The 27146-nt window shown below is 43.5% G+C and overlaps 1 protein-coding gene across 1 annotated transcript in view; it reads right to left on the bottom strand.

The window, feature by feature from the left end:
* The window catches only part of cpo (couch potato), a gene marked incomplete at its 5' end in the record, with an annotated part of 47076 nt that extends 25479 nt beyond the window's left edge, over positions 1-21597 (bottom strand). Inside the window, 1 exon segment of the mRNA XM_070287534.1 lies at positions 20254-21597. Coding sequence (XP_070143635.1) covers positions 20254-21597 — 1344 coding nt within the window.
* Between the last annotated feature and the right edge of the window lie 5549 nt (positions 21598-27146).

The raw sequence follows: 27146 nt of genomic DNA, 5'->3' as shown, positions 1-27146 counted from the left end.
ATTATTCGGCATTTCAACGGAGTCTTTGTCGGAAATGAAATAAATAACTCGTCCTTTTGCCAGTTTATGGGAACTCGAAGGATTTTCTCTAAAATATCTAGATGGAGGTAGAAAATGTTGCAGCAATATTTAGTATACAAAGTTTCTTGTACATATTAGTTGTATGTTTCTAATAGGTCTTGAAAGTGCATTCCCTAGTCGTTATTCAAAATTATTATACATATTTCAATCTGCATGAATTTTGTTCTGCATTAAAATAGGTTTTATTTCCCTATGAACCCTGAGTATAGCTGTCGCTTTTGGATGTTTAACATTAACGATTTTATGGAGAGCCAATTGAGTCCGCTCGCTGGGGAGCGTTCTCGGAGGAGGCGGTCGATTAATTGCCCCCGATAGGGAATGGTAATGGGGCACGCCCCTTCCTTTGCCGCCCCTTTCATCTGACATGCATTGTGAGCAGCTAATCACTGTGAAATCTGCCCGAGCGATGATCATTGGACCAAAACGTGACATAATTTGGCCTCCGAATGGGTGGGGATGTCTAATTGATGTTGCAACTGCTGTTCGGGCTGCACCCCTCGTAATTAAAGCCGGCAAGGCTGCGCCCATTTCCTCGATGAGAATGCATTTCGACCATTAAACCGCTTCCAGTCATCCGCTGCTTTTCCCCCAATTACACCGAATTTCGATTTGGATTTAAGCCATATTTAGTTTTGGACTCGGACAGCATTTATCGGAAATCCAATTAGATAATAATATTGTTGTTGCGACACACATTTGCTTTGCTATCAATTATTTTTGGCTTTCTGCATAATTTTTTGTTTGTTGTGCTCTTTTGTTTTGGCGATTTCATTATGAATTAGGAACATAATTAATGAAATAAATTGCCCAACTGAAAGCGGTTGCTTTAAATAATTCATTAATTACCACGCCATGACTTTTCATTGAAATTTAAGGCTATAAAGTGTATGTAATGGGAAACGGGAAATGGTTATATATCGGTTTTTCGATAATACATTAAAGAAAGCTACTTTATTTTAGCCAAGTTTAAAGACTGTAAAGTTGACTACAAGAGGGCTAATGAAACTGGCTGAACTTTTCCCATTCATCGCTCCTCCTTGGCCAGCATGTCATTCATTAGCTCTCGCATTGAAGAACCCTTATTACATTCCGGTCTCTCTGTGTCCTGCCCTTCCTGCTGGTTTCGCTCTCTACGATAAGCATTTGATTGGTTGCCCGGGAAACAGGGGACCGGTCGGTCGAGCTTTATTAAAAATTCCATTTCCCCACAGAATGCAACCCAAAAACTGACAAATCAAAATTAAAGTGCACTACGGCAGGGCAAGTAGCGACAATGTTAATTGCAATTGTAATTGCAACTCGCACACCCTAAACACACACACACACACAGAAGTGAAAATCACGACAAGGCAAGAAATCCGCTTTTTGCTTTTTTGGCTTCCTTTTCTCTCTCTTTTTCTCTTTGCAGGTGAAATATTCGCTAATTAGTGTGCGCGCAGGGTGCAGGCAGGTATAAGGGGTGGAAGTACACCTCTGAGGGGGTGAAAAACTGAAAACTGGCGCGGCAAGGAATGCCACTCAGTGGCGGCGGAGTGTGTGCGAAGGCAAGAGGCAACAAATGCCTGGTAGCAGCAGCAGCAATACCAGCTACCATTTCAGCGGCAACAATAGAACAACAACCATCATCAGCTGGAGCAGCAAACAAAAACCAATTACAATTATATCTGCGCTTGGTTAATCATGTGAGGCCGCCGTAGGAGCGAGTATTAACTGCTTGATGTTGCTGCTGCTGCCGCTATTGCTGCTGTGCGCATTGCTGCTGCAGTTTGCACGTTGTTGCTTGTGTTCCGCTTGGTGGCCATTGTTATCGCTGGAAATCCAGAATGGGTGTAGGCCAGTTTACGGGCAGAAGATTCTGAAAAGGGTGCCAGTGCCACTGGTTCGAGCGACGTTGCAGCTGCAAAGGCAATTGCTCCTTAGTTAGAGTTCACTTCCGCTCAATTGTATTTTGGCGCTATGGTTTCCCCGCTCAGGAATGGAAGTATTTATCTTGGCCTTCCGCTGTGCGTTGGTAGAAAAACAGGGATTGACACTTGCATAGAACTCTTTTAAACATAAATATTTATATAACGATTTATTGAAAACCTAGTCATAGGGAATAACCTTAAATAAATCACAAAATATAAGCCTACTATATTACAAGAATTTAAAAATATATCAGAGGACCCTCTTTAATAAGATTACAAAAATAATCACTTAAAAAAAAATATTTCTTTTGGCAGTAAAAAATACAAAAAACATACACAGATTTCTCTTATTTCACCTGGAATTTTCGTTTTCCTTTTTTTTCGGTTGCACTCTCAGTCAACATAAACATTGACCCAACAACTGGGGCGGCGTGAATGCAGCCTTTTTCGTCCTGTTTCCTTTTTTGAATTTGTTTCATATTGTGGCTGTGGCACGTGAGATAAGCGTGAATTGGCCTGGCGAAATTTAAGTAAATATGACGCGGTTGAAAAGAGCTTCTGCTGCAGATACAATTTGCATTCATTTCGGACCGCCATTGATAGGGTGGAAAATGCCACACATTACGCATACGCAACGTGTTGCGGCTGCTCCTGTAGGAGTCCGCCGCATCAGAAACACCGATCACGTTGCCTAATCAGGTTGCCAAATCATTTAATGATGCGTCATAGTGAGTCGGCCGGAGTGTGCCTGCGTCCAGGACATTTTAAATATTCGGCCATGACTGGGCCAAAAACGGTTCGCAGCGCAAGCCTTTGTTGACTGCCGAATGGGGGTGGCTCTGGGTAAATAGTGGAGTGGGCTAGGGTTAGAGGTCAGCCCTGTCTAGTCATTGCGTTGGCAAATTGACGTTGACAGGCGGACACAGCGGCAACAACAACAACTCAAACCGAGAGAGGAGCAGATGCAGGGGCCGCTGACAACACTTGTTCCATTGATTTGTGAGTAGTTTTTGCTGTTGCTGGTCACTGCCAAATTAGTTTATGGCCCAAACATGTCAGATAACCAAATGCGTTGGCACTCATTTTTTGTGATTTTAAATGCCTGCATTTATGCGCACTCTTGCATCGCATTTTGTATTTAAGAGCTAAGCAAAAAATGTGCAAATTATTAAAAGTAACCAATGCATAATTTATCGCTCATTGCCATCGGTTAATTATTTAATTTGGCTTTGTAAACACAACAGTTCTCTCACAGCCATTTGACTTATGCGCTTTTATTGCTAAATTTTAATGCCCGCCAGGTTAGGCCTTTTTAATACAAAACTTTTTCAGCTTAGGCAGATATTAAAACCTTAAAACCCCACATATATTTATGTGTGCCACACAAGTTGAACTGCTCTTTTCCATGGTCGCACTGAATCTGCGGTTTAACCACAATCCATGATTCAACAACGACCTGGGCCCTCCGGCGGATGCCTCAGCCAGATTTTTGCAATTAATTTAATTAGCTTTAGGACACGGACACGACAAAAAATTGCATTTAAAAATGCATAAAACGCATGGCAGCAAAATGAAAACATTTTAATAATTAAACCGCAAAAAATGCTTATATTTCTGTTCTGTTTATATTTTTATTTGCCTTTTTTGTTGTATATTTTTCTGTTGGCCCAAAAAGAAAGCGGCAAATGAGCATGCACAAAATAGGGGAAAATAAAATATTTTCAAGCGCGTAATTTGTCAGCCTGGCAAAAAGCTGGAGGTGCGACAACAAAAGCCAGTGGCAGGTCAGTCAGCCAGCTGTGGCAGGACTGAGGACTGAGCACCGAGGGCCGTGGGATCAGCGCCTGCCATAATTAGCATCCCACTGTAGCGACCTGCTGAAATGGCAACAGAAATTGCTGGCGAAAGACGTCCAAAAAGCTCATTAGCATAATGTGCGGTTACCTGGCCCGAAAGCCCCCATCTGCATCTCAGCCACTGCAGCTCGGAGATTTTTATTTGCCAGCTTAGACACGGGCTTTATGAGAAATCTGTGGTCCACTTAATGGCTCAAAAAAAAGCAGAATAAATGGCTTGAAAATTATAGCGTTCCACCAACTGTCTGTCTAACCCATTAGCACTGCACTACTGGATACAAGTGTATGGCATAGTTTGTTAAATTTACTCACAATTTTAATTAAAATAAATACTAGTTAGTTAGTTCTTTTTCCGCAATAATGGGTTAACTTATAAAGCACCCACTCCATCGCTTTTCACCATAAATTTGCCCTCTTTATGTGGGAATATGTCTCTTTCAGGACATTTCCCTTTTACACATTTAACTTTTGCATATCATTGAACATAGCTTAGCCCTGGAACAACGTGCCTGGCATGCCGAGCATCCAACCTCCTCTCTGTTCCACCAAGCACAACATAACACACACCACACCCCCTTGCTGGCTGAAACGTATCGCACATTTCACTTTGGTTTATGAAAAATTCATAACAAAACATTTTTGCCTGTCACGGGCCACGACGCAACAAATTCCAAATGGAATTCGCTGCCCTAGCTCGCTCTTTTCCTATTTAAATGTTAATGCAATTGAAGTACTATATTCGCCGTCGCTTCCTTCTTAGTGGAAATCCTAGAAGTTTTCCCCCAAGCCTGCAATAAGCTGTCCGAGCGACAGCAGTCAAATGTCAGTAATTAAATGGAATGCTCTCGCCAGCACATGGGGAGAGCCAAGTGCTTCAGCAGACTGACTGCAGGACGCATTAAAGTAACTTCTTTCAATCTCGAAAACATTCAACAATGAGCAGCTTACAGCGTTATCCTTTCCTCCTGGCAATTGCCGCATTTGTATTGCTAAACCAACAGCAATTCACAACGCCAAGTTGGCTTAAACGATTCCACATAAATATGACAAGTTGTCGCCTGGCGAAGGGTCGAAACGGGACGAAGACGGGGACGGGGTGGGGAGCGGGTGCCAAGGATGATTCCCACTTTTCCGCAGTTGAGACATCCTTGTCCTTGGCCAGGGAAAACATCTCCTGCAGCGGGGAGAAAAGCTGCTGAAGCTGCTCAAGTGGCGGGCGGCGCTTATGAAAAGTCATGTGATGTATTTGCGGCCATTAAAGTGGCAAAATGGCTGCCTTACACACACACACCCACGGCGGAACACAAACGCAGTTAAGCTATTTCAGGAGTGCGTGCGCTAAAATGAATATTTATGTTGGCCATGTGGCGTATACATAATATTTTCATGGCATTTATTAGTTGTCTGGCGGAAGGGAAGGGAAATTTCTGCTGGCGGATAAGCCTGGGAAAACCTTTTAGTTAAATGTCAAGAGCTGCGGACAGTTTTCATCTCCGCAAATCATTAATCAATTTACCACAAATGTCATCGTCACCTGGTCAGAAAAGATGCAGAAGCACAGGGGAATATGGATATTGTGATGTAGATGCTGCCGACGATAATGATAAAGATATTTCCCAGGCGTTAATTAACAGTAAAAACCAGACAGACTCCACTCGCCGCCTGGCAGGCGTGACCCTGCAAATAAACTTTAACCCTGCCAGCGAGCTGTCTTACACAGTGGAAAATTGTGATATACCAGTGGACTTTCTACTTCTTGACTTTAAATGAAAATGTAGCTTCTATCTCTAGTTATTAGTTAGATGGATTTCAAGAGGGAACTAAAATATATTTGTGTTATTTTCGGAAATTAAGTTTTTCTCTCCGTGCACTTGCCCTGTCAACCAGTTAACATTTTTCTGCCAACTGCACTTTTGCACATATGCAAAATGAATGTGGCAAATTCAGTTTTTTTTTCCAAGCTCACATATATGTATATTTTTATGGTCTGCTGACAAATTACGCGAACTTTCCATTAGCACAGGGTTATGAGACTGGGAGGTGGGATATACTGCTGTTAGAAAGAGAAGGGGCCCCTGATCCGCCCCGTCCATGAGTTGTCATAAAATGTTTGAACTTTAAAGTGGCGAGTGTAAAAAGAGTTATTCCCAGGCTTGCCTGCAATTGCCTTAAATGGCTTTTTAATTGTCTAAGCCAGAACGGGACTGAGGTGGTTTCTCTTCCGAAAAAGTTTCAAAGACAGCCAGGTGAATATCTTATAGAACACCTGTCGCCGGCAAAGATTAATATGCTGGAGCTCATTAAAATGTCAGTTTTAATATACATATAGCAAACACCGGGCTGTCCCTGCCCTTCCTGCGGGCGGTAGATTCATGCCGGGGCCGGGGCCGGGGCCTCTAAATAATCTGTCTACATGGCAAGTTCAAGGAACTGCCGTGGGAGGATGTGCGGCGAACTCCGCCTTTGTTTCAGGCTCGGAGGGGGCGAAAAAAAGGCTGCGACTTGGGCCCTTGATATATGGTCCAGCACATCCACCATGCATCATTTGCTGAGGCAGCACACAGGCAGGCAGGCGGGCGGGCGGCAGGGGAAATACTAATAAATTTATTACAGCCACGGGCACGGGCATGGGGAAGACGGTGGCGCACGCGGGTGTAGACACACGCTAATGATGTAACCACATTTGGTTAGAAAATTATCTCCGCATCAAAGGGGATGGCGAGAGATGACATGATTTTAATGAGCACTTTCAGCGGTTTTCATTAGACTTAAAGTTTGACTTTAAACCACCTAACGCCTAACGTCGTCGAGGGCGGCTTAAAAGTTTCACCATCTCAGCGCGCCACCCGTTGCCACCGTCCCCGTGGAGCTTTCCCCAGATTTTTCCTCGCTGCCCTCCGCCTTCCGTTTCCTGTTGACAAATTGGCTTAGTCAAAGTTGCTTAAGCAAAAGTTGGGCTTTAATTTCGGCTTAGCCGCCGACTGGCTGCCATTAGGCAGCATCTGGCCGTTCTTACCAACTTACTACTGCTGTTTGCATGTAGATACTCCTCCGCTCCTCCGGACGCTCGGCTATTAACGGACCATTTACCGAAATGGTTTTCTGATTAGATGCCAAAGCGGCACGGGGAAATCTCTTATCAAAGAAAAACTACTGCTCCGGTTCATAGTTGCAACTGCCACTCAACTTTGCTCTCAGACGCTGCCTAGTCAGTCATGAGATGAAATTGCCGCGATAAACTTGATGGAAGTGTCTGCTCCGTCTGCTGGGAAAATTGGAGTGGAAAGCGCAGGGGCGGGAAACGGCGAACAGAAAACTGAACACTGAAAACTGAAGCGGCGCAAAGATTTATCAAAACTGGGCAATCTGCCGGAGTCTGTGTCTGTTGCCGAGTGTGTAAAGTAATTTGTTTACCAAATGACAGGCCAGGCGGTTCTTACAGCGGGGAAACGGCCAGATTTCAAATGAAATATTTAATTATGCGCACACAGCAACAAGTTTTTTTCGGATTCTTTTTCCTCCTGGCAAATGGCAACGTGCCGAAATGTCCATGCAAATCCACTTTACACCATCTTACAAATGCCAAATGCGTTCAGAATTTTTGAGCAGCTCGCCAGCGGCAATTTGTAGGGAATGGGACTTGGGGCTTATTTTTAGGCCTACCCAAGGTGAGGCAGAAATTTAAAGAAGCATCGAGTTTTAGATAAAACCAACCTACGGGCAAAATTTAATAACAATTTGTTTCTTCTTAGTTCTATTTGTGTGGCTCTGGGGAAAGCTGAAGACAATTGCAACAATTTGATTTGCGGTTGAATTTTGTTTGATTTCAAATAGAAATTATTCAGCAATTTTAAGCTGGCAAAACTGGGTTAAATGTTCGCTGAGAAAACTAATTTCGTTGGTCTTTGTACAATAAATCAATTCGGAATTTATTTCTACATTACACAATTGGGTACATTTTTTCTTTGGCTGGCTTTCCTTTTCTAATTGTATGCTTGTATTCATTTCTTTTGTCTGCTTTAAAGCTCACTTGATTGAATGAATTTAATTGCATTATGCGATTGGTAAATGTTGCATAGAGCGTAGTTTATTGATTGACGGACTGACTGACTGATTGATGGACAGATCATAGCCTCAGCCAGTCAGGGCCATCTACACTAATTCGTTTAATTAAGGCTTTGCCAAACATTGTTTTCTCAACTGAGATGAGTGCTCCCTCGCACTCAAGGCGATCAACTTTTGAGCCAAATCAGACTCCGGCGCCTGATTAATTTTTATTATTTCATTAGCTCATTACACCACATGCAATTGTGGGTGGGGTGCGGTTTGGGGGTAATTTGAGCCGGAGCCCTAAGGCCTGGGCGTGGCCAAGAGCGGCGGTGAGTGTGAGTGTGTGAGTTGAGCAACTCTTTGGGGGTAAGGTTGGGCAACTTTTGCGGCCACTCGGGTTGCATAAGGCTTACGGGTGTAATTCGAGCTCAACCGCATTTGAATGTAAACATTATGCCTCTCGCCTTATGTATTAGAGGTTATTATTTCTCCTCTCGTTTTTCTGTTTGTGTTTTGTACAACTTTTTGCCATTTTCCATTGTGTCCGTTGTCTGTTGGCAGCGAAATGCCATTAACTTCCTGTACTTGCCGCTTCTAATTGTTGTTGCTGCGTCTAATTTGTCAGGCATTAGGCAGAGGGTCGTAAATAAAACAATCAACTCGCAACAGCGACATTTCGGGCATTTTGCAATGAAATTTTCGTTACTTATCTTTGCTTCTTTATTTTTCTAAATCGGCGAACCATGAAGGTTGACTGATGGAACCAGATGATACGCAATCTATATAGAAGTGGGTGTATATTGTTTTTCATGGGAAATTTGACGAGTTTGTTATGACAAAGCGGCGGTTTAGAACGTAATAATAGACTGGGGATTCAGTGTGGATTTTGGGGAAATTTAAATCCAGAAAATGGCATTAAAGTTACTAAGTTAAAGTAACTTAATCGGTTAAACTCTACATAAAAAGCTTCTTCTTCTAAAATATATTTCTACAACGTATTACTAACCCTACAGTTCCTTTCTCACTTGCCTTGTATTCAATTGTTTTCTTATTAAGAAGAAATTTCTTAGAGTGAACCTTCTCCTGTGCCAACTCTCCAAGCAACAAACAACTTCATCAGCAGCAATAACAATACAAGGGAAGCAATCTTTACTGCCGCACTCACGACAATTGTCAGCGGCGATGACGTCGACTCGTACGAGACACAAATTAGCATTAGTATGAGTAATTAACTTAAATACAATAGAACAATTTAGTTTTCGCCAAATTGCACACTGCCAGCGAGCGCACAACAACGAGGCATCATTAGAGGGGGCGACATTGTCCGACACAATTGAAAATTTTGCATGCCAAATAAGGCTTTGGAGGGGGTGGAAAACGGGGGTGGGCCGAGGATCGGGGTTGGGGTTGGGGCTGGGGCTGTCGACATTTTGGACTGTAATTACGCGAGAGCACGTCAACTGACCGCTTCAACGACTATCGGAGCCATCGTCCTCGGCCCCCCGGTCCACCCCGCCCCATGTACCATGCATATTTGATTTTCAGCTGGGATTATATGTGCTCGCTCGCTTGATATCGTGCACTTAAAGAGGATGTTAGGGGGGAGTTACGTGGAATCGGATCTGTATAATTTGTGTGCGATTTTTTTTCGCCGGCTAAATGGACATTTCATGACCCAAATTTCTGTGCCGGCTAATGAGCATTTGATTGAGTCGGTTTTTCACTGATATTATTATACTCATCCCAGCCAAGCGTAACCGAAAATGATTTCTATATACTTGCGTGTGGTATGAGATAGAGTTCGATAGATACACGAAAATAGATAATCCATGTAATGAGCACATACCTGCAAAGATAGGAAAGCACATAACGCACATAAGTCAATATGAAAATGTATTTTTATATAATTTTCAAGCTGATAATATAGAAATTCCTTACAAATGCTGAATCAACAGTTAGGCCACGGCTACGTCCCACTTAACCCATGCTGACCGGCGACAATTCCTTCTCGCAGATTGCCAATGGCCCTCGAAATGGGTTTTCCTCCTTTCATTGACAACAATGGCCATTCAAAAAGCTCGATGATGTTTTCTATGCACAAGTATTTTTTTTTTCCTTTTCCACTCCTTTTTTGTGTGTGGTCCTGCACTCGTTTTTCTTTGGCTCCACCGACATTTCGGAATTAAGCGGTGATTCCTTTCTTATTTGCCGCCTTCCTGGTTCGCCTTTGTGGCGTAAATAGGCGGAAAAGAAAATTATGTTTACGCAAAGGGTGCGGGGTGACGTTCTAAAGGGAAGGGGCACAGTGTCGCAAGGGAGTTTCCGCAGGATTCAGGTTTTAAAAGAACACTCCCTTTGGTAGGGGGCCAACAGTGGGCAGAGAGGCACAGGGAAGTTGTTGAAATAATTTAAGGTCTTACAAAAAATACAAAAATATGAATAAAGTTACCTTAAACCTTTGGTTTTTCTTACTTCTCTGAGAGTTAAAATTAATAAAAATACTTTAATTGCTACAACTAAATTACTAGTTAAATAAATATATTTTGACTAGCATAGTTGATACCTAAACCAATCTGAATTTTAATAACACTAATTCAGTTAAACTTTCAAAATGTATTTATTGCTGCTCTGGCGCACCCTTAGTTTGACTTGAATAACCCTTCAATCGAATCAGTTCGACGGATGTGATGGAGAACCACAGTGCATCCTGCTAGCCATGAAACTCGCACCACCTACATGGCACGCAAATTAAATGAATTGCTTACAGAGCCACAAGGATACCCGGCTGCCCCTGCAGCACCACCCCATTTTCGCTGCCATTAAAATCATGCTTCAATGGTTTTTGACCATTTTTGCTGGCTTCTTTTTAGCCCTAGCCGCCGTTTCTGTGCTTGTTGTTGTTGCTGTTGTTGTTGGTCGGGCTTCAATGAAGTTTTTCCAGCTTTGTTGCAGCGCCAGATGAAGGCAGCACAAAAGTTCCAAGCATGGAGCACGGACCTTCATGCCCCCGCTCACAGCACCCAGCGTTGCTCTAGGTAAATGAACCTGAGGAACAGGAACACTTGCCTGCTAAATGATTTACGCACTCTGGGAAATTTAATGGAGCAATTTTCCCAGTCAGTTGGGAGGGAAATCTTGAGAAATCGCCAAGGGGCTGGGCAACCTGTAGAGGATTCAGGTGCTCGCCTTTAATTTGTTATATCAGCATGGCGTGTCCTCTGATAATATTGGTATATTTCCAAGATATTTGTTTGGAGTTTGGGGTTGCAGTTTGCCAAAGGAATTTATTTAAATACTGTTTAACGTATAAGTTCTGAAAAGTGTATACTTCTTAGAAGGTAAACACTGTTGAATTTCCAATTATTTGCAGTCACAGGACGTACTTGAATTTAAGGTTGCTATTTACGTAAAATTAATGCGTTTTTTTTTAATATAATATTGATTAAGTATATCCTTAATTTAATATATTCCTTATCCCTACAAATTGTTAAAGACTATGGTACCAATTAAGTTTGTTTACTTTGTGTACTTTGTCGATCTTCATTGTATCGCTTCGCCCCCAATTTGCATCAATATCTCCTGTTGCAATCAATCTTGCAGGATTTTTTGCTCAGCTACACTCCGAATCCAGCAATTACCATTTTGCACTATTTATCCATGGGCAACCTCGGGTTCGTTTTCAATTTTTTGGCGTTATTCTGTGGAATTTTGTTTTTATTTATTGATGTCAGTCCCCCTGTTGAGGAACCTGACAGCGATTCTTTTTGGCTTGCATAAAACATCAAAAGCTGTGTGAAAACAGAATCCCCCTGCCAAGGCTTTAACACGCCTCCCGCCGCCCCTCTTTTTTCACATGCTAAACAAATAAGAACCAGGGAGCGGAGAAATATGGAAAAAAAATGTGGCGGGAGGAAAACCAGAACTGCGTCGACTGATGGCGGCGGCCCCTAAAGCTGTGCTATGATTTTTTTTCGGAATGTTGTTGCTTGTTGTTTTTTTATGCTATGGTGTAGTGCATGTTGTTCTTGTTTGTTTGTTTTTTTTTGCGGAGTGAAGAGAGAGAGAGAGAGTGAAAGAGAGGGACAGAAAAATAAAATCGCATAAACAAAAGGCGCCCTAAAGTTGATTTCCGGTTTCCGCTCAAATGGCTGCCTCTGCCCCTGCCCATGCCCTGCCACTACCTCCCATCGAATTTCGTGTGAGAATTCCGTGCGAGATTGAGTGCAGCTGCAGGGTAATTGTTGCTATGTGTGCGTGCGGGCGTGTGGGCGTGTCTATTGGGGTGTGTAAATTTCATATTTTATGATTGACTCCCCCCGTGCAGTTCGGAAAACTGAGAGGCAAACAAAAGCAACGATTCAACCGAAAATCATGGAAACAAAACATAAAGTTTTCAAAGCACGTCGAGCGAGCAGCACAGTTGGTGGTCGAAAGCTAAAGGAATTGTTTAATAAACTAAATTTAAATAAATACATTTATTTAAAAACAAAATTACATTTCCCCAAAACTGGTCTAATATTATAGCTGATTGGAGGAAATGGTCGGTGGCATAACCCCCCAATGAATGCACAAAAAAAAAAGCTGGATATAAAATACCAGAGTAAGCAGAATGTCTGCATGAGTGCAAAAGGTTAGAGAGGAGTGGGGAAAACACATGTTCCTAGCTGCGGCCTAATTATGATGGACGGCAAACACTTCTGGTGTTCTGTGCCCACTAATGAAGGCCTCCCAAGTGCGACAGATCAAACACACAGCACGCGCGCCGTCCAAGAATTATTTCGACTCTCCGAGGAGCTCAGGCGGAAACAAAGCAAATAGTCAAAGGGGGGGGGAAATGGTGGGCTCACACACACGCACAACTCGTGTGTCGTGTGGCATGTGGCATTGTCATTTGTCTTTCGCCTGTAGAGGATGTTGATCCTGCCCCTCACTCCCACGCAAGCTTCCTGATTGCGTGTTGTCAGCACATTACCGCCAACATGTCCAACACATTAACGTGGGGCTCCGAGGAAGAGGTTATAGCGAGGCTCCGCCTAAGAAGCGACGGCCACAGGGTCCCCTATTTATTTAGTGCCCCTCCGCTGTCCTCAACACTTCCCGGTCACTTTGGTGGGTCATTGCAATTTGAGTGAAAACAAATAAAAGTACTTTGTCCCTAGTCAGCAATCTGAAAAGTGGGATTGAAAAAATATATGGCGATGGTGAGTTATCTGGAAGTACAGATGACCCTCATATAAGACCTCTACATGGTTAATTAGTTTTTTATTTAATTTTAATGTGGGGCTTAGAAAAGTGAATACATATGTTACAGAAATTGATTTTAAAGGCATTACTGCCATAATGTCCTAGTTTCTTTGTGGGTTTTAAATTGAATTCCTAGTAAATGCAGCTAAAATATAAATTTTTTTATTAATACCTAAGGTTTCTTTTAAGTGGTTTATAAATCTCTCAAAATTACTTATATTTTGATTTATTTTTTTATAAAAAGCAAATAGGTTTCCAGCTGGACAATGAAAACCTTTTCTGCCTTGAGCTCTTCATTTCTAAGTGCGACCCAAATTCCACCGCAGTGTGTAAATTAAATTTTCCGCATGGCAGAACCGTACGGTTGCTTATAAATTTTCAATTGATGCGAATACACTTTTTCTTCCTGCCCTCACCCCAAAACTTTACCCAACTCTATCAATATTTAATTAAGCTTAACCTTTTTTTTCCTCTCACTCGCCGTTGTCCGCAGCAACTTCAACTTCGACTTGCCAACAGTTTGTCCACCCCCAAAAAGAACAACAACGGAGGACAACTCAAATGAAACTTCAATTATTCCACGTAAAAAATAAAAAATAAAAGAGAAGAGTAGTGGTCAAGGCAGGTGTGAGGGTTGTTATTTTTTGGCCCGACCATAAACTGTAACTAAAACAAGGAAACCCCTAAGGAAAAACCGAAGCATGGAATACCCTGAATTCTATATAAAAATATGGAAAATAATAGTGGGCAAAAGTAAATATTAAATTCAAGGTCATTAAGTCTAGATCGTAAATATTCTTAGTACAGCCACATCTTTTAAGAAAAAGTAGTATCATTTTGTACCATTTCCAAGCTTACATTTGAAAAATGTTGATACAAAAACCTATAAAATTTTATAAAAACAAACTGAAAGAGCCAAGTTATGGTTCGTACTAGATATATCACTCTGAGTTCAGGGTTAAATTCGAATATCCTCTGAGAGGGAATAACAGAGAACAAAAAAAGGTGAGCGGTTTTTTTCTGATTGTACTTTGTTGTTTTGGCCTCGTCACGATTTTGTGTTTACACGGGGATGGTTATGGGCATGGAATGGGGATTGAGGTGGGACATCCCCCGCACCACCTCCAGTTGTTGGGTAGAATCTTTTCATTTACCGTTACCTTTGTGCCGGCCATCCCCAAAATGGCCGTTTGCACTTATTTGTTTGGTGATTTGTTTGACTTGCGTGTCGATGATGACACAACACAAAACAGCAACAGTGGCAGCCGCAGCAACAACAATAAACAACAAATGGAGCAACAAAAACGCTAAGTGAAATTTTTGCCACCCACAGGACACGACCAACAAAAAAAGAAAACCCTGGCAAAAACTTATAATAATCATAAAAAAGGCAGCAGACGGCAGATGTCGCATTGCATACAAAAAGGAGAGAGGGTGGGAAATGGGAAAAGAGTGGGAAAACGTGCAAAGTGGGGAAACAGCAAGCTGACCGAAACCGGAAATTGTTGCAAATGTCAGCAGCCATTTTTTGTATATGCGTGTTTACAGCCAGCCTTATTTATTGATGGCCAGAAGGGGGAAGAGAATAGGTCAAGAAGTGCTGCCAGTAATGGCAAATTTTATACGAATTTTCACACAAAAGTTCGTGCCAGTCGCCGGAGAATAGGGGAAAAGAAAGAAGTCTAAGGAAATTTTTTATTACATTTTATTTTATAAAATAGTTTCTGGTGTTGAAGCTGAATTATTGAAATATTTAATATGGCGTCACTTAATTTTAGGGTAAATAATATTCCCAATTAAATTGGAATTAAATTTGAAACATTGACCATTATTTTTCTTACTCTTGATCCACATTAAATTGTAGTTTTATTTCCGAAGAAACATCAGCGAAATATAATCCTAATTAGCGCAACATATATTCCTCAAAGTGCGAAGCATAATCTGCAGGCCAGAATCACCCCCAACAATTAAGTCCTTATTCCCCAGAAAGAAGAAGAAACCCACTCTCCGCCAGAAACGAAATCCATTTTTATTATGGTTTAATTACTTGTTTTTGCTCCATTCTTTCCTTTGGCCGATGTTTGCTGATGGGGAATTCTCGTTTATGAGGCGTTTGCATGTTGTGTCGATTTGATGGCAACGCATAAACAAGAACAAGACCGAGAGCCCGGCGGAGCGACAGACAGAGACAAAGCACTGTATTTAGAGGGAGACAAAGCAGCGACTAATGAGTTTTAAGGGGCCAGGCGATGGGGCTCCCGGGTGTCATATCCCGGATGTAATGAGCAGGGAAAACAAAAGGCTAAAAACCAACCGCAAAATGGCCAAATCCAAAGGAAAAGCACAGCTCGGAGAATGGCGATTCCAGGACCAGTTGAAGGAATATTAATGATGGGAATGGATGGGGGAAATAAGCGATGAAAATAGGGCTCGGGATGGGTGAAATCCCCACTGGGATGGCTCCGCAAACGTGGCCAAGCAAACTTCACCGACCTGCAATGTTTGCCAGGGCTTATGGCTGCACTTCCTCCTCTCCAGCCTCGCTCCTCAGCCTTCCATTTTTGCCCACGCATATAGGTAATTAAGAATTATGGGGAAAGGGAGTCGAGGCCGAACAGAACTTATTAATTTCTGCATTATTTAAGCGTGTAATTTATATGTTCAGCTGGCATTTTTAATTGCATTACACGGCGGTAGGTTAATGCATGTTAAATGCATAATGAGCACGGCCAGCGGATAGAAGGGGTTGGGGAGCAGCCGCCGGAGAAGTGTCATGCGAGGCGACGTTCCATGGCGTTTGTTTTATTAATTGAAGTTTAATCAGCGACAGCTGCCACAAGTCACGTGCCATTTCCCATTTCCCCAATGGCCCGAAAAGGTCAAATCCACCGATTGGTCCGATAAGAAGGACACTTCAACTAGCGCCGTACCAATCATGTAGTTCAGATGCAACTGCCCGGCTATCTCAGATCTTTTCTTAGCCACTTTCTCCTGGAGTGCAGCTCCTTTCGATTCGGTTAGCCTTTAGTTTTTCACAAATTATTTCCGATAACATCTTGAGAACTTTGCGCTCCTTTCTTGTCTACTCCTTGGCCCCCGTGGACCTTTTAATAATTTCATTTAGTGGAAAATTGTCTTAAGCCAAATTGAATTAACCCACCTCGCCCATTCACTGGCAGCCAGGAAGAAGTCTTCTTCGCTTTTGCCTCTTTCGCAATTTGATGAAGCTTTCAGATACACTGAAAGGAACCCCGGGACTAGAGACTTTTTAGAATCATAGTTGCTCCCTCTTTCAAGATGTCATCACTTGGTAATACCTTTTTCTATCAGAATGTACTAGTTTCACAGGTTATTCCAAGTGTATTTAGGTCAAGTTAGCACAACCAAAGGTTGGCACTTGACTTGGCCTAATGGCGTTCAAGACGCTTCAAGGACTTGGCCGCAAAGTGGACATTGTTAAGGGGCGGGGCTGCCTGATTGGAAATGGAATTTAAAAGTGGCACGGACCAGCCAAAACATTTGGCCACGTAAAGCAATTTGCCAACTGCATCGATGTCGACTTAAAAGCCTTGTCAAATAAAGGAAAAATCCCTAAAAAAAACCCGGGCGAAAATCAGAAAACTGAACTCTTTGGCATTTTCAGGGGTTAACGGAGGACGGAAAAGAGCAAGGACAAACAAAATGCAAATGTAGATAAGTAAATAAAAGACATACAGTTGACATTTTGTTTTCAGGGCTGCTCGGCGCATACAGAGTGTGCGAAGAGACCTCTAGGGGGGCGTGAATTGTTTAGCCGAATTCATTGGCCCAAAAGCATTTGCTTTCCCTTTCTACTTTGTATTTTCTCTCCCTCTCTCTCTCTCTCTTTCGCCCTTGCTCTTTTTATTTTTAGCCGTAGCAACATATACTTTATGTGAGCAACAGTTGCAATCTTTCCTCTGTGCTTTCCTACACTCTGACAGTCTGACGCGTGCCACCTAGTGGCCAAAACTCACAACTTTGATATTCTTTGGCCATTATTCTATTTGCAATTTTGCGCACAAACACGGGAAAATAAATAAGCAAATTGAAAAAATGCGAAGCAAAATAATGCAAACAAACTGGAAACCTGCAAGCTGCAAGATGCGAGGAAAGCGGTGCCGAGGCAGAGGTAGCTGCCATTTTGGCACATGGCAGTTTCCGTCGAGTGCACATGACAAAAGTGTGGAATGTGCAGAGGCGCACGTGGGGGGCAGAAAAATTCCTTCAGCCAACTGGCAAAAAGTTAAAAGTTTAATTGTGCGCAACTTTGGCCAGGATGTGATGTCAGCCCAGGCGGCCGGGCGAAAGGACTTCTGTGACAAGTTCTATTAAGTTTATTTTATATATTCTCGCATTTTGCATTTAAACAAAGCAGAACGTGCTGCCACAAACTAGTTGGCGGCACCGGGGGAGCGTTGGGGGTGGAATTTGGGCGGCATCTGGGGGTATCTGGACGCCAGGGTCACTCGATTGCAGCGCACACACTTTTATATGGCAGGTTGCGCACACTTGACTGCTCGATGGCCCCAGCAGTCTGCCACTTTGCATCAGTTTCAGGGCTCTTGGGCAGCGTCCAGGTTTCTCGGGTCCCCACCTCTTAAGGGATCCTCCATCCCCAGGTAAGTACTGGTCACTTAAACACGGCAAGAATATGTATAACTTTCAGCTTAAAAATATTAAGATTTTTAGATACCACGAACTCCGTTCTAGTTGTTAAATTTTAATTTAATAAATTATTTGGGGAATTATAAAGGGAATTACTCAATTATTTAGCACTATATCAGTATTTCTCCCAGTGAAACCTTGGGGAATCGGCTCCTTGGCTTCCACATAAAACGTTTAAATGAAAGAAAAGCAATATGTTGCCGCCTGCAGATGACAAGCAAACACCGGGCCAGGAAGCAGCCAGGATCGGGCTTTAGGAACGGCTTGAGGTCTGTGTAAAATATTTACCAACCATCAGCCGCTGTCATACTTTTTTAATTGACTTATCAATAATTCATGCAGCTGGCACACACACAGGGACACACGTGGGGAGTGGGGGGGGCGGAGCCGAGAACGAATACTCATAAATACAAATGAAGTCAGATTGCAGTGTGAATGAATAGCAGGGATGGAAGGTGGAGAGTGAGAAAAAATGAGGGGAACAAGGAGCAGGGGAGAAGGTGAATTGCATTTCCAACTCTTTTCCACTCTTTCCAGGTGCAGGTCAACGACTGAACTCGCATTTTCCTCCCTTGGTTTTCGCACTGCAGGAAGATTGCCTTCGTTTACTTTTCGGCTTGATATTTATTTTGATTAATTTAAGTCTCCTAGTTGGTAATATTTTTCATTTTCATGTGCATCTTTATCTTCCCTCGCTGTGTGAATCCTTCCATCCTCTTTTTTTGGGCAATGACTGCAGAGCAGGAGCGAAAAATGCAAGTGGAGCCAAGTGATTGATGCATTTTTAATGCGCATTTCCGTAGGAGAATGCCAGCAGTAACAGTTAACACTTGGAGGAATGTCCCAGCATATTTCTGATATAATCCAGGCTTAAAACGGCTCGTTATTGGAGTTTGCTTGCATTTAAGGACTGGCTTTCCACAAATTTTAAAAGGCTTAACGGTGAATACGAAATAAATTTCGAATATTTAGGGGCTACCCAATTTATTTATCAAGACTATTGTATGTTTTTCTGAATATTAAATCATGCAAATCTGGCAATAAAAGTGTTGGTGGAAAACTTTTAACTACCAAATCGCACAGCTATGTGTTAACGCACTTCAATAAGTTGGCCGAAATCACGCGCGCATAAAAATCCATAATCGCTGTGGAAATGAGGAAAGTAAAACAAAAGTAAAAACATTTTTTTTTTATCAAGGATGAAATCAAATTTAACGCTTCGCTTGGAAAGGGTAGCCGTAGCCCCCAGTCCCAGTCCCCGCCTCTCTCATCTTTTAGCCCAGAGCCTGGCCCAGCTACCTTTGTGCGAGTCTAAGGCCACGTACCCACTTGACATGAAGGCAGTGCAGCGAGGCGAACGGTGGGTGGTGGCTTAGTGTGGGTAAAGGGCTGTGGGTGTTGGGTGATGGGCGATGGGGGCTTGGTGGCCGGGCACGTGCCGCGCGGATTACGCGTGGCATGCTGCTGCGAAGAAATATGAAAGGGAAGCAGCGTGAAATATGTGCAGCATAAGACAAGGCGCATAATCAAAATGTTGGCAGCAGCAGCACCACCACCACCAGCACCAGTGGATGCACATGCCACTTACACAACTGCACAGGACTCGCCCCACCGCCTCCCCTTATTTTCGGCTTTATAAAGCAGCAGGATTCTCTCCGCCACTCTGTTGAAAAACAAAGGGCGCCCAACAAAAATTGCACGCCCGAGCTGCCAGTTGATGTAGCGCTCCATTACGCTAGGGGAGGCTGAGGGGCGATTGCAACAGCACTCGACATATCGATCATCATTGCCATTGCAGCTCAGAAGCAGGCGAAAGTCTTTAAAAGCATCAAATGAAAGCGAGTGATTGAAAGGGAGTAGTTTTCACATATATTTATATATTTATATAAAGCATTTTCGGACTGGAATAGTAGTGGTTTGATTCTGTGTTTATTTCTAGAAAATATAGAAAATATATCAATCAATTCCCAAATCAACTTGCTTTTTAAAAGTAAGCACTATTTATAAATTAACCTTTAAAAATTCCATCAGAAAGGCTCTTGAACTTATTCCAATATCAACAAAAATATTGCTATGAAATCTCTTCTCTTTATATATGTACCTTTTGGCCATCTTTATTCTGGCAATTCCTTAGATAAATATAAACCCCTCGGCATAATCCCCAGAATGATTTGCATGGACTCTGCCTTTGTACATAAATGCAAATTTTAGCCCAAATTCTAGTACTCTACTTAGACTTTGGAGCAGCCAAAAGAACTTTTCGCGACTTTCCACAAGCTCATACAATAATTCAGTATGCAGGACTCTGGGTTTGGGCTCCGTATTCCCCAAGCTGTCACTTTTGCCGCATTCCGCTGCCGGGCCCATCTCTTTCGTATTTTTCTGCCTTACTTTCTATATGTATTTGTGGGATGGAAACTGTCACTCACCTCTTCCTCATTGCTGGCCGTGTTCACGGAGTCCATGCTCTGCGAGAGTCCCAACGGGGCCAGGGCCATCTGGTTCTCCATTATGGCGTTGCTGCTGCTGCTGTCCCTGCTGCTGTTGCTGGTGTTCAGGTTGTTGTTGCTGTCGCTAACGGCGGTTGTCGCTGCAGTTGCTCCTGCTGTTGCTGCTACCGACGCTGCTGCTCCTGCTGCTGTGGGGGCGGCGCTGGTGACGCTGCCTGCCGGCGAGGGCGTGGTCGGCGCGGAGGCGGTCGCGGAGTTGGACTCGTGGGAGTGCGATTCGTGGGCGGGACTGTCCGGCAAGCTGCCGCCGCTCGTCGGCACAGCGGCAACGGATGTTGCTGCTGGCACAGTCGCAGCTGTTGCTGCCGGGCTGACGCTGGTGTTGCTGCCGCTGTGCTTACTGCTGGTGGTACTGCTGCTGCTGCTCAGCAGGATGTGTTGCTGCTGCGGCTGCGGCTGTGGCTGCGCTGCGTATCTGTAGTAGTGGGCCAAAGACTGCTGCTGGGCCTGCTGTTGCTGCTGCGCCTGCACCTGCTGCTGCTGCTGCAAGTGCTGATTGAGCAGAGCTGCTGCTGCCGCCTGATTGAACTGGGCCAGTCGCTGCTGCTGCTGCTGCTGTTGTTGCTGCTGCTGTTGCTGCAACTGGGGGGCAGTGGCGACCGCGTAGGCAACCTGTTGCTGCTGCACCTGCGCTTGCTGCGCCTGCTGCTGTTGGTGGTGGGCGGCAACGGCGGCCGCGAACTGCGTGGGATGGGCGAAGCTCAGCTGGTGGTGGTGCGGATGCGAGATCGAATGCTGATGCGAGATCTGATGCTGATGCGAGATCGGATGCTGATGCTGGTGCTGGTGAGCGATTGGGTGGCCCTTGACGGAGACGGACACGGGCACGGGAACTGTGACGGGCAGCGGCACGGACACGGGCACCGGCACGGGAACGGTCACCGGCAGAACGGAGACGGCGGCGGCACACTGGCGCTTGGGCGACGGCGACAACACCTGTGGGGCACTTGCTGGCGTCTGCGGCAGCGTCGGCCTGCGTTTTATCGCAATCGACGAAATGGTGATGGCTTTTTCAAACACCGCCTGCTGGTTGTTGTTGTTGCTGCTCTGGTTGCTGATCTGACTGATCGGGCTAATCGGATTGACGGCCGGTAGGATGGGGCTGATCGGATGGCTGATGGCTGCTGGAGTCGTCGGCGCTGCTGGCACCAAATGCTGCAGTTGCAGTTGCGGTTCGGCGGCTGCTGCAGCGGCTGCGGCGGTGGCGATGAGCAGTTGATGATGGCTGCCCAACAGTTCCTGGTAGTTGGCTATTTTGACGAATCACTGTGACTGCAAAAAGAACAAAGGACGAAATATATAAATTAATTGTAAATAAAGGATGTTTTTATATAAATTTAATACATATTTTTGTAGTGATAACAGAAAAGAATTAACGATTGAACAAAAGTTTGTTTACTTTTTGCTGTTAATAATAAAGTAATACAAATCAAAGAACACATATTGAAAATTCAAATGAATATAAACCCTGTATAACTGAAGCTTAAGTCGGAATATGAATAATAATCCTGCACGTAACCGACACATCCCTGAGTAATGAAGGTTTTGAATTCTGACTCTGAGTAGACAACAAATATTTGGCCAGCGTGTGAGTTATTGTTTTATGGCATATGCAAATAACATTCCGATACTGCTGAAATACTTTTAGCTTATTTAACATAATGCAAAAGTTTACACAACCCAACAAGAGAAGAGGGTGGCTGGGAGGTCTGGAGCAACGCTGCATAAATCAGAAGCAAATATGACGAAAAATGTGTTCGATGAGGGAGAGAGGGCAGAAATTGAGTGACGAACAGCGACCCAGAATTGACTGAACTATGTATATGAATTTTTGTTTGTCTTTCTGATTGTAAAGCAACTGAAAGTCAATGTTTTTCTTTGAATTTGCATGATTCCAGTGGAAATAAGGAAAATTTATCAATATCAATTAATCGGAACTCACTCATTAAAGCAAGCTATTAATTTCATATAAAAACTGCAATAAATGTCATTGTTTATGCCAAAAGTTCAATCTCTTGATGTTTGTCATCGCTAAAGCAAGCTGCACTTTGGCAAATATGCAAGGAATGCTACGCTAGTGGGTCAGACTGGCAACACAGACCGCCCCTGTTATTTCTTGCAGTGTCTGGCAGAGTGTATGCCACTTGTGCTTATCTACTGGGAACCATATGCGTAGTTGGGTAAAAAATTTAAATACACCGGGGAGAAAATAACAGCAACAGCAACCGCAAGGCAAGCAAACAAACAAACAAAACACAGCTACACTCTAGAGTTCACTGGAGAGTGGGAGCAGGGGCTGAAGGGTATCTGAAACAACTTGAAAATTGAGCTGACAACAAACCGAAATTGTATTACAAACGCACGCTTCAGCTGGCAGAAATATGCACATAACTAAAGCCCAGATCTTGAAGATATGTTGCGGGTTCTCTATATGCATATGGATGTCTGAGTTTATGTGCAAATGAATGCGAGGTAGAACACAACAGGGCTTTGAGTGCGGATTATACTTGGTAGAGCGGGGCAAGGACGAAATCGAACCCAAATTGAACTGCCACCGTACCCCAAAACCACCTCAACGCCTGTGACACAAGATACTTTGCATATCTCAAGTTATGCAAGCGATAAACGAAACTGAGATTTCAAACTTTCGAGTATCTAAGGCCCCATCAGATTCATCAGGTTTGAGGAAGAAGTTTAGCCGAGACCTAATACGAATTTAATATGACCCCAGCAATCAACGGACAAATGACGATTCGGGGATGACAGCAGCTATAATCCCGTATGATTAATAATTGACAGGCAGACCGCACTATGCATATATAATGGACAAACTTGTATAGTTATGTGTGTGGGCCTCTTCTTTGTGTATATATTTATCGAGTGGCGTGAGATTTATGGCCAAAAATTACGGACACTTTGCGATTAATGAGCGGAGAACATCAGATATATCATATATATACACATATAGTTATAGCGCATCAAACACCCTAATATCGGAGCCATGGACTTGATTATTGTGTTGCGCAACTGATATAAATGAAATTGATTTCCGTGTGGGCAATTAATTAATTTTCGGAGCTGTTTGGACAACAACTTGTTGCCGTAATTTGTCAGATCAAATATCCCGATACGGTGGGTATAATGGAATAGAAATTCTCCCCATAGACCCTGAGAGACCTGAGAAATTGTCCCTTTGATATTGCATTCTGTCTCTCTCTCCTGCGAAAATCGGAATTCTCAATGCACTTTTGCAGCAATAAATAAGTGACTAACACTAACAAAGTATTGTTTGCATAAGCAGCAACGAAACACAATGGAAAAGGGGCGGCGAGGCAGAAGGGGTTAAGGGTGGAAAGGGGGTTCAATAGAAGCCAGAGAGTAGAAATAATGACGCTGGCTATCTACCACATTTCGTTGTTGCCTGTCTATTCCATTGCCATGGAAATTAGTCAGTACAAAAGTAAGAAAAAAAGTGTATATGTATACAGAAAAAATTGTAGAAAAAGCGAGTCATAAATATTGCTAATGAATTTCCCGCACGCTTTGCTGAGCTCAACAACAACAATAACAACGAAAACAGACCCAAACCGAGCCGAATCGAGTCTCTCAGCTAACTACATAGATATAGTATGCTGGAACGGAAGTTGGGAGCGGGAGCATTTGTTGTTTTTCGGTTTTGGCATAAAATAAATATAATTAAATGTAATTTTTATAATGACAAATGCTTTGTGTTCGGCGGCGCGCCCTCCGAGCAATTATGGCGGCGCTCTCGACACAGAAAACACAAAAAGCAGCCGTTGGGCCTGAGCGAAATCAAAATTTGTGTATCCCGAAAGCCGCGGCTTGAACTAGAGCGGCTGAAAGTTAAGTTTGCTGATCATCGATTTTGGTGGCTGGAATAAAAGGCCCAAAATTGAGTTCGCCGTTCCGTGGCTGTGAGCCCGCTGGCAATGTCGATTTGCCTGCTGCTCGCTCGATTAGCTGGCAATTGGACGGATGGGGATGGCAATGGGGCCCTCCGCTCCATCAGTCGCGATTCGTTGTAAGAGATAGAGAGACACACACACACGCTAGCTAATAGATGCACGCCCACGATCCTCGGGGGCATTATGATGATCAGCTCGGTCGCAAACGGGTTTCGCCATAAAAATAAAGATGATTTTGGCCAGATCACTTGTCAGCAACTGAAATCGCAATTAGCATTGCTAATGCGTGAGGATAGACGAGGCCCAAAGTGCTCGAATCAGTGAGTACGCTGCAAGTATCTGCGGCTCCCACGTGATCCGCTTCTTCGTAGATTGCTGCGCATTCCACACTCGAGATACGGATTGTTACAGATACATCGCGCGAGATGCAAATGTATCTCGTTTCGTGTCAAATGCCCAAATTTGTCAACGCGTCGTCGTTGTCATGAAGATGACGATGACGCTGACGATGATAATAATAATAACAATAACGACGGCCATTATTATAGACGGACCCCAGAAAGACACTTGGATGAGCTGACACGCCTAGTGGCACTAGAATAATAACTTGTCTCCAAAGCCCAAGTGGTTTTAGCCATAAAATGGGAAAAATATCTACCGTGTCATTGTTATTGCCCCCGTACCCGAAGCAGTCGCATAATTAATATTTAATAAGCCAAGTCAAGAGCGTTGCCAAAAGTTTTCTCGAGTGAAATATTCTGTTTCTGTGCGGCTCCTTTTCCTCCTCTTTTTTTACCTCTTCTGTATGTGTTTTTCATACTCTTTTTTTCTTAGAGTTGACTTAGCTGGGTAATTTTAATACTACATACTTAAGTCAGCTATGTCATGAGCGATATTTTTCCTATAAAGGTAATCAGACATCTACTTTAGATCATCAGCTACAGATTCTGTAAACATTTTATTCAAGAGAATTGATAATATAATTTTTGCAGTGCCTGAAAAGTTCGGTTTGCGTTTGAAGCTTGGCTACCAAAATGTTTGTTTCCGTTTTCAACTTATTCCCTTACTTAAGAGAGAGAGCAGGATGTCTCGGTTTTGGCTCGTTGCGATGCTTATGTGCCGCATATATTATGATGCTCGAGCAACATTTTTTATAACTTGGCATGCTCCAATTCTTTGGTGCAAGAGCTCGGCTCATGCCTCACGGCAGCCCGTCTCTATTTGCCATCGGCAGGGGGATTTAATGGGGAATTGGGAACGGGACTGGGACTGGGACTGGGGCCAGGAGTGGGCGGGGGTGGGGCACGGGCAACTTGAGGATGAACCATTCGGAATGTGTGCGCAAGTATCTGCAAGATAGTTTGTTCTGGGCAACTTTTTACCCCTGCCTGCCCTGCCTTTGGCTTCGACTCTTTATGTACGCGGCATGTATAGAGAGAGTTGAATACAAAAAGTAGAGTGTTCCTCCTTCGTTTTTCAGAAAATTACAAAATCCATTAAGTTGCTTGCACGCAACTTAAACATAAATCCATCATACGCCATGTGGCACACATACAGAGCGGGAGACAAGGACAAGTCGCAAGTGGGGGTGGCAGCTAGCATGCAGCTCCTCCCGCCTCTGCTGATTCGGCTGCTTTTATTATCCACGCCATATTTAATGCACAAACATTCAGACACTCGAGTAGGTAAGTAGGTTGGGCTAAGTCTACATCGACGTCTATATCTATGTATATCCCCGGCTGTGCATAGGTATGCGCCCGTTCCGAAGACGAAGAAGTTTCCTCTCGGCCTGCAAGGCTTTCAATTTAATTTTCTAACCATCCGACTGACGAACTTTGTACTTTGTACTTTGTATGCTGTTTGCCCGCTCCTCGACGCTTTCGAATCTGCTTTCAATGCAGCAGCCTTTGATGGGATGTGTATCTTTTGGCTGATGGCTGGCGATACCATAAATCATAGAACCGATTACGCCAAATTGCAAACGTTAATGTAATAAAAGCTCGGACCCAAAATTGCCCGTGGAGATAGGGGAGCTCTGAGAAAAGTAAAACTCACGTCTCTTGGGAGAATTGAGGCGAAGCGAGACAATAGACAGCTCTGTGTGCGAGCTGGCTTGTGTCTGCAGAATCTAGTTCAAAAGTTCAAGCGAAAAGCGAAAAAGCGGAGATTGAAAGACACCAGAAGACACGATCGCGGAGAAAGGGAGTCGCAATGAGACTGCTCGTTTCGGGGCTTCTGTTTTGGGCCACAATCGGAGACCCACTTTGGAGGCGGCTCTGTAACAAGGTCCAGCAATGAGTCTTTGTGGTTTTTCGCTTCGAGAACGCTTTCAGCCACAATCAAAGTGTAATGCCAGCTTGGCCAAAAGACCGCAAATCAAATGCCAGCAATGTGCATCAATGAGTTTCGTGTGGGTGACAAGTACTCTTTGTATGTGCTTTGTGTTTACACGGAGAAAAATATACATTTCTTGAGCTAAACTGCCCCAGGTATAAATTTAAAAAAAAGTGTAATTTTACCTTTCTGTAAAGCACTACAAATTCTATAAGGCTATAAAATGAAATGAGTAGTTTCCTTCTTAATTAGCTTTTTTCTCAGTGTCGTTCGAAGGAAACAATATAGTACGATTCGTTGTTAAGGTGAGAGAGCTGCCCCTGGTCGAAGGCAATTTGCAACCGCAATGAACGAACCTAGGAACCGATGACAAATGCTATGACGCCTGCCAAATGCCATTGAAGTCTCCATCATCATCAATGTCAAGATGCCTCCCATTCTGCACCCACTGGCCCTTTGTTGCAGCCATCCCGTCCCGTGTTCCATTAGCATTCGCAATTAATTTCCATCTGTGCTGAATTTTTTCAAATTTCTAAGCTCACCGCCCAGGGA

This window comes from Drosophila kikkawai, chromosome 3R (genome assembly GCF_030179895.1).
Source record: "Drosophila kikkawai strain 14028-0561.14 chromosome 3R, DkikHiC1v2, whole genome shotgun sequence".
NCBI classification, from domain to species: domain Eukaryota; kingdom Metazoa; phylum Arthropoda; class Insecta; order Diptera; family Drosophilidae; genus Drosophila; species Drosophila kikkawai.
The sequence above is the reverse complement of the archived record's forward strand: the minus strand, read 5'-3'. Positions and strand labels throughout refer to the sequence as shown.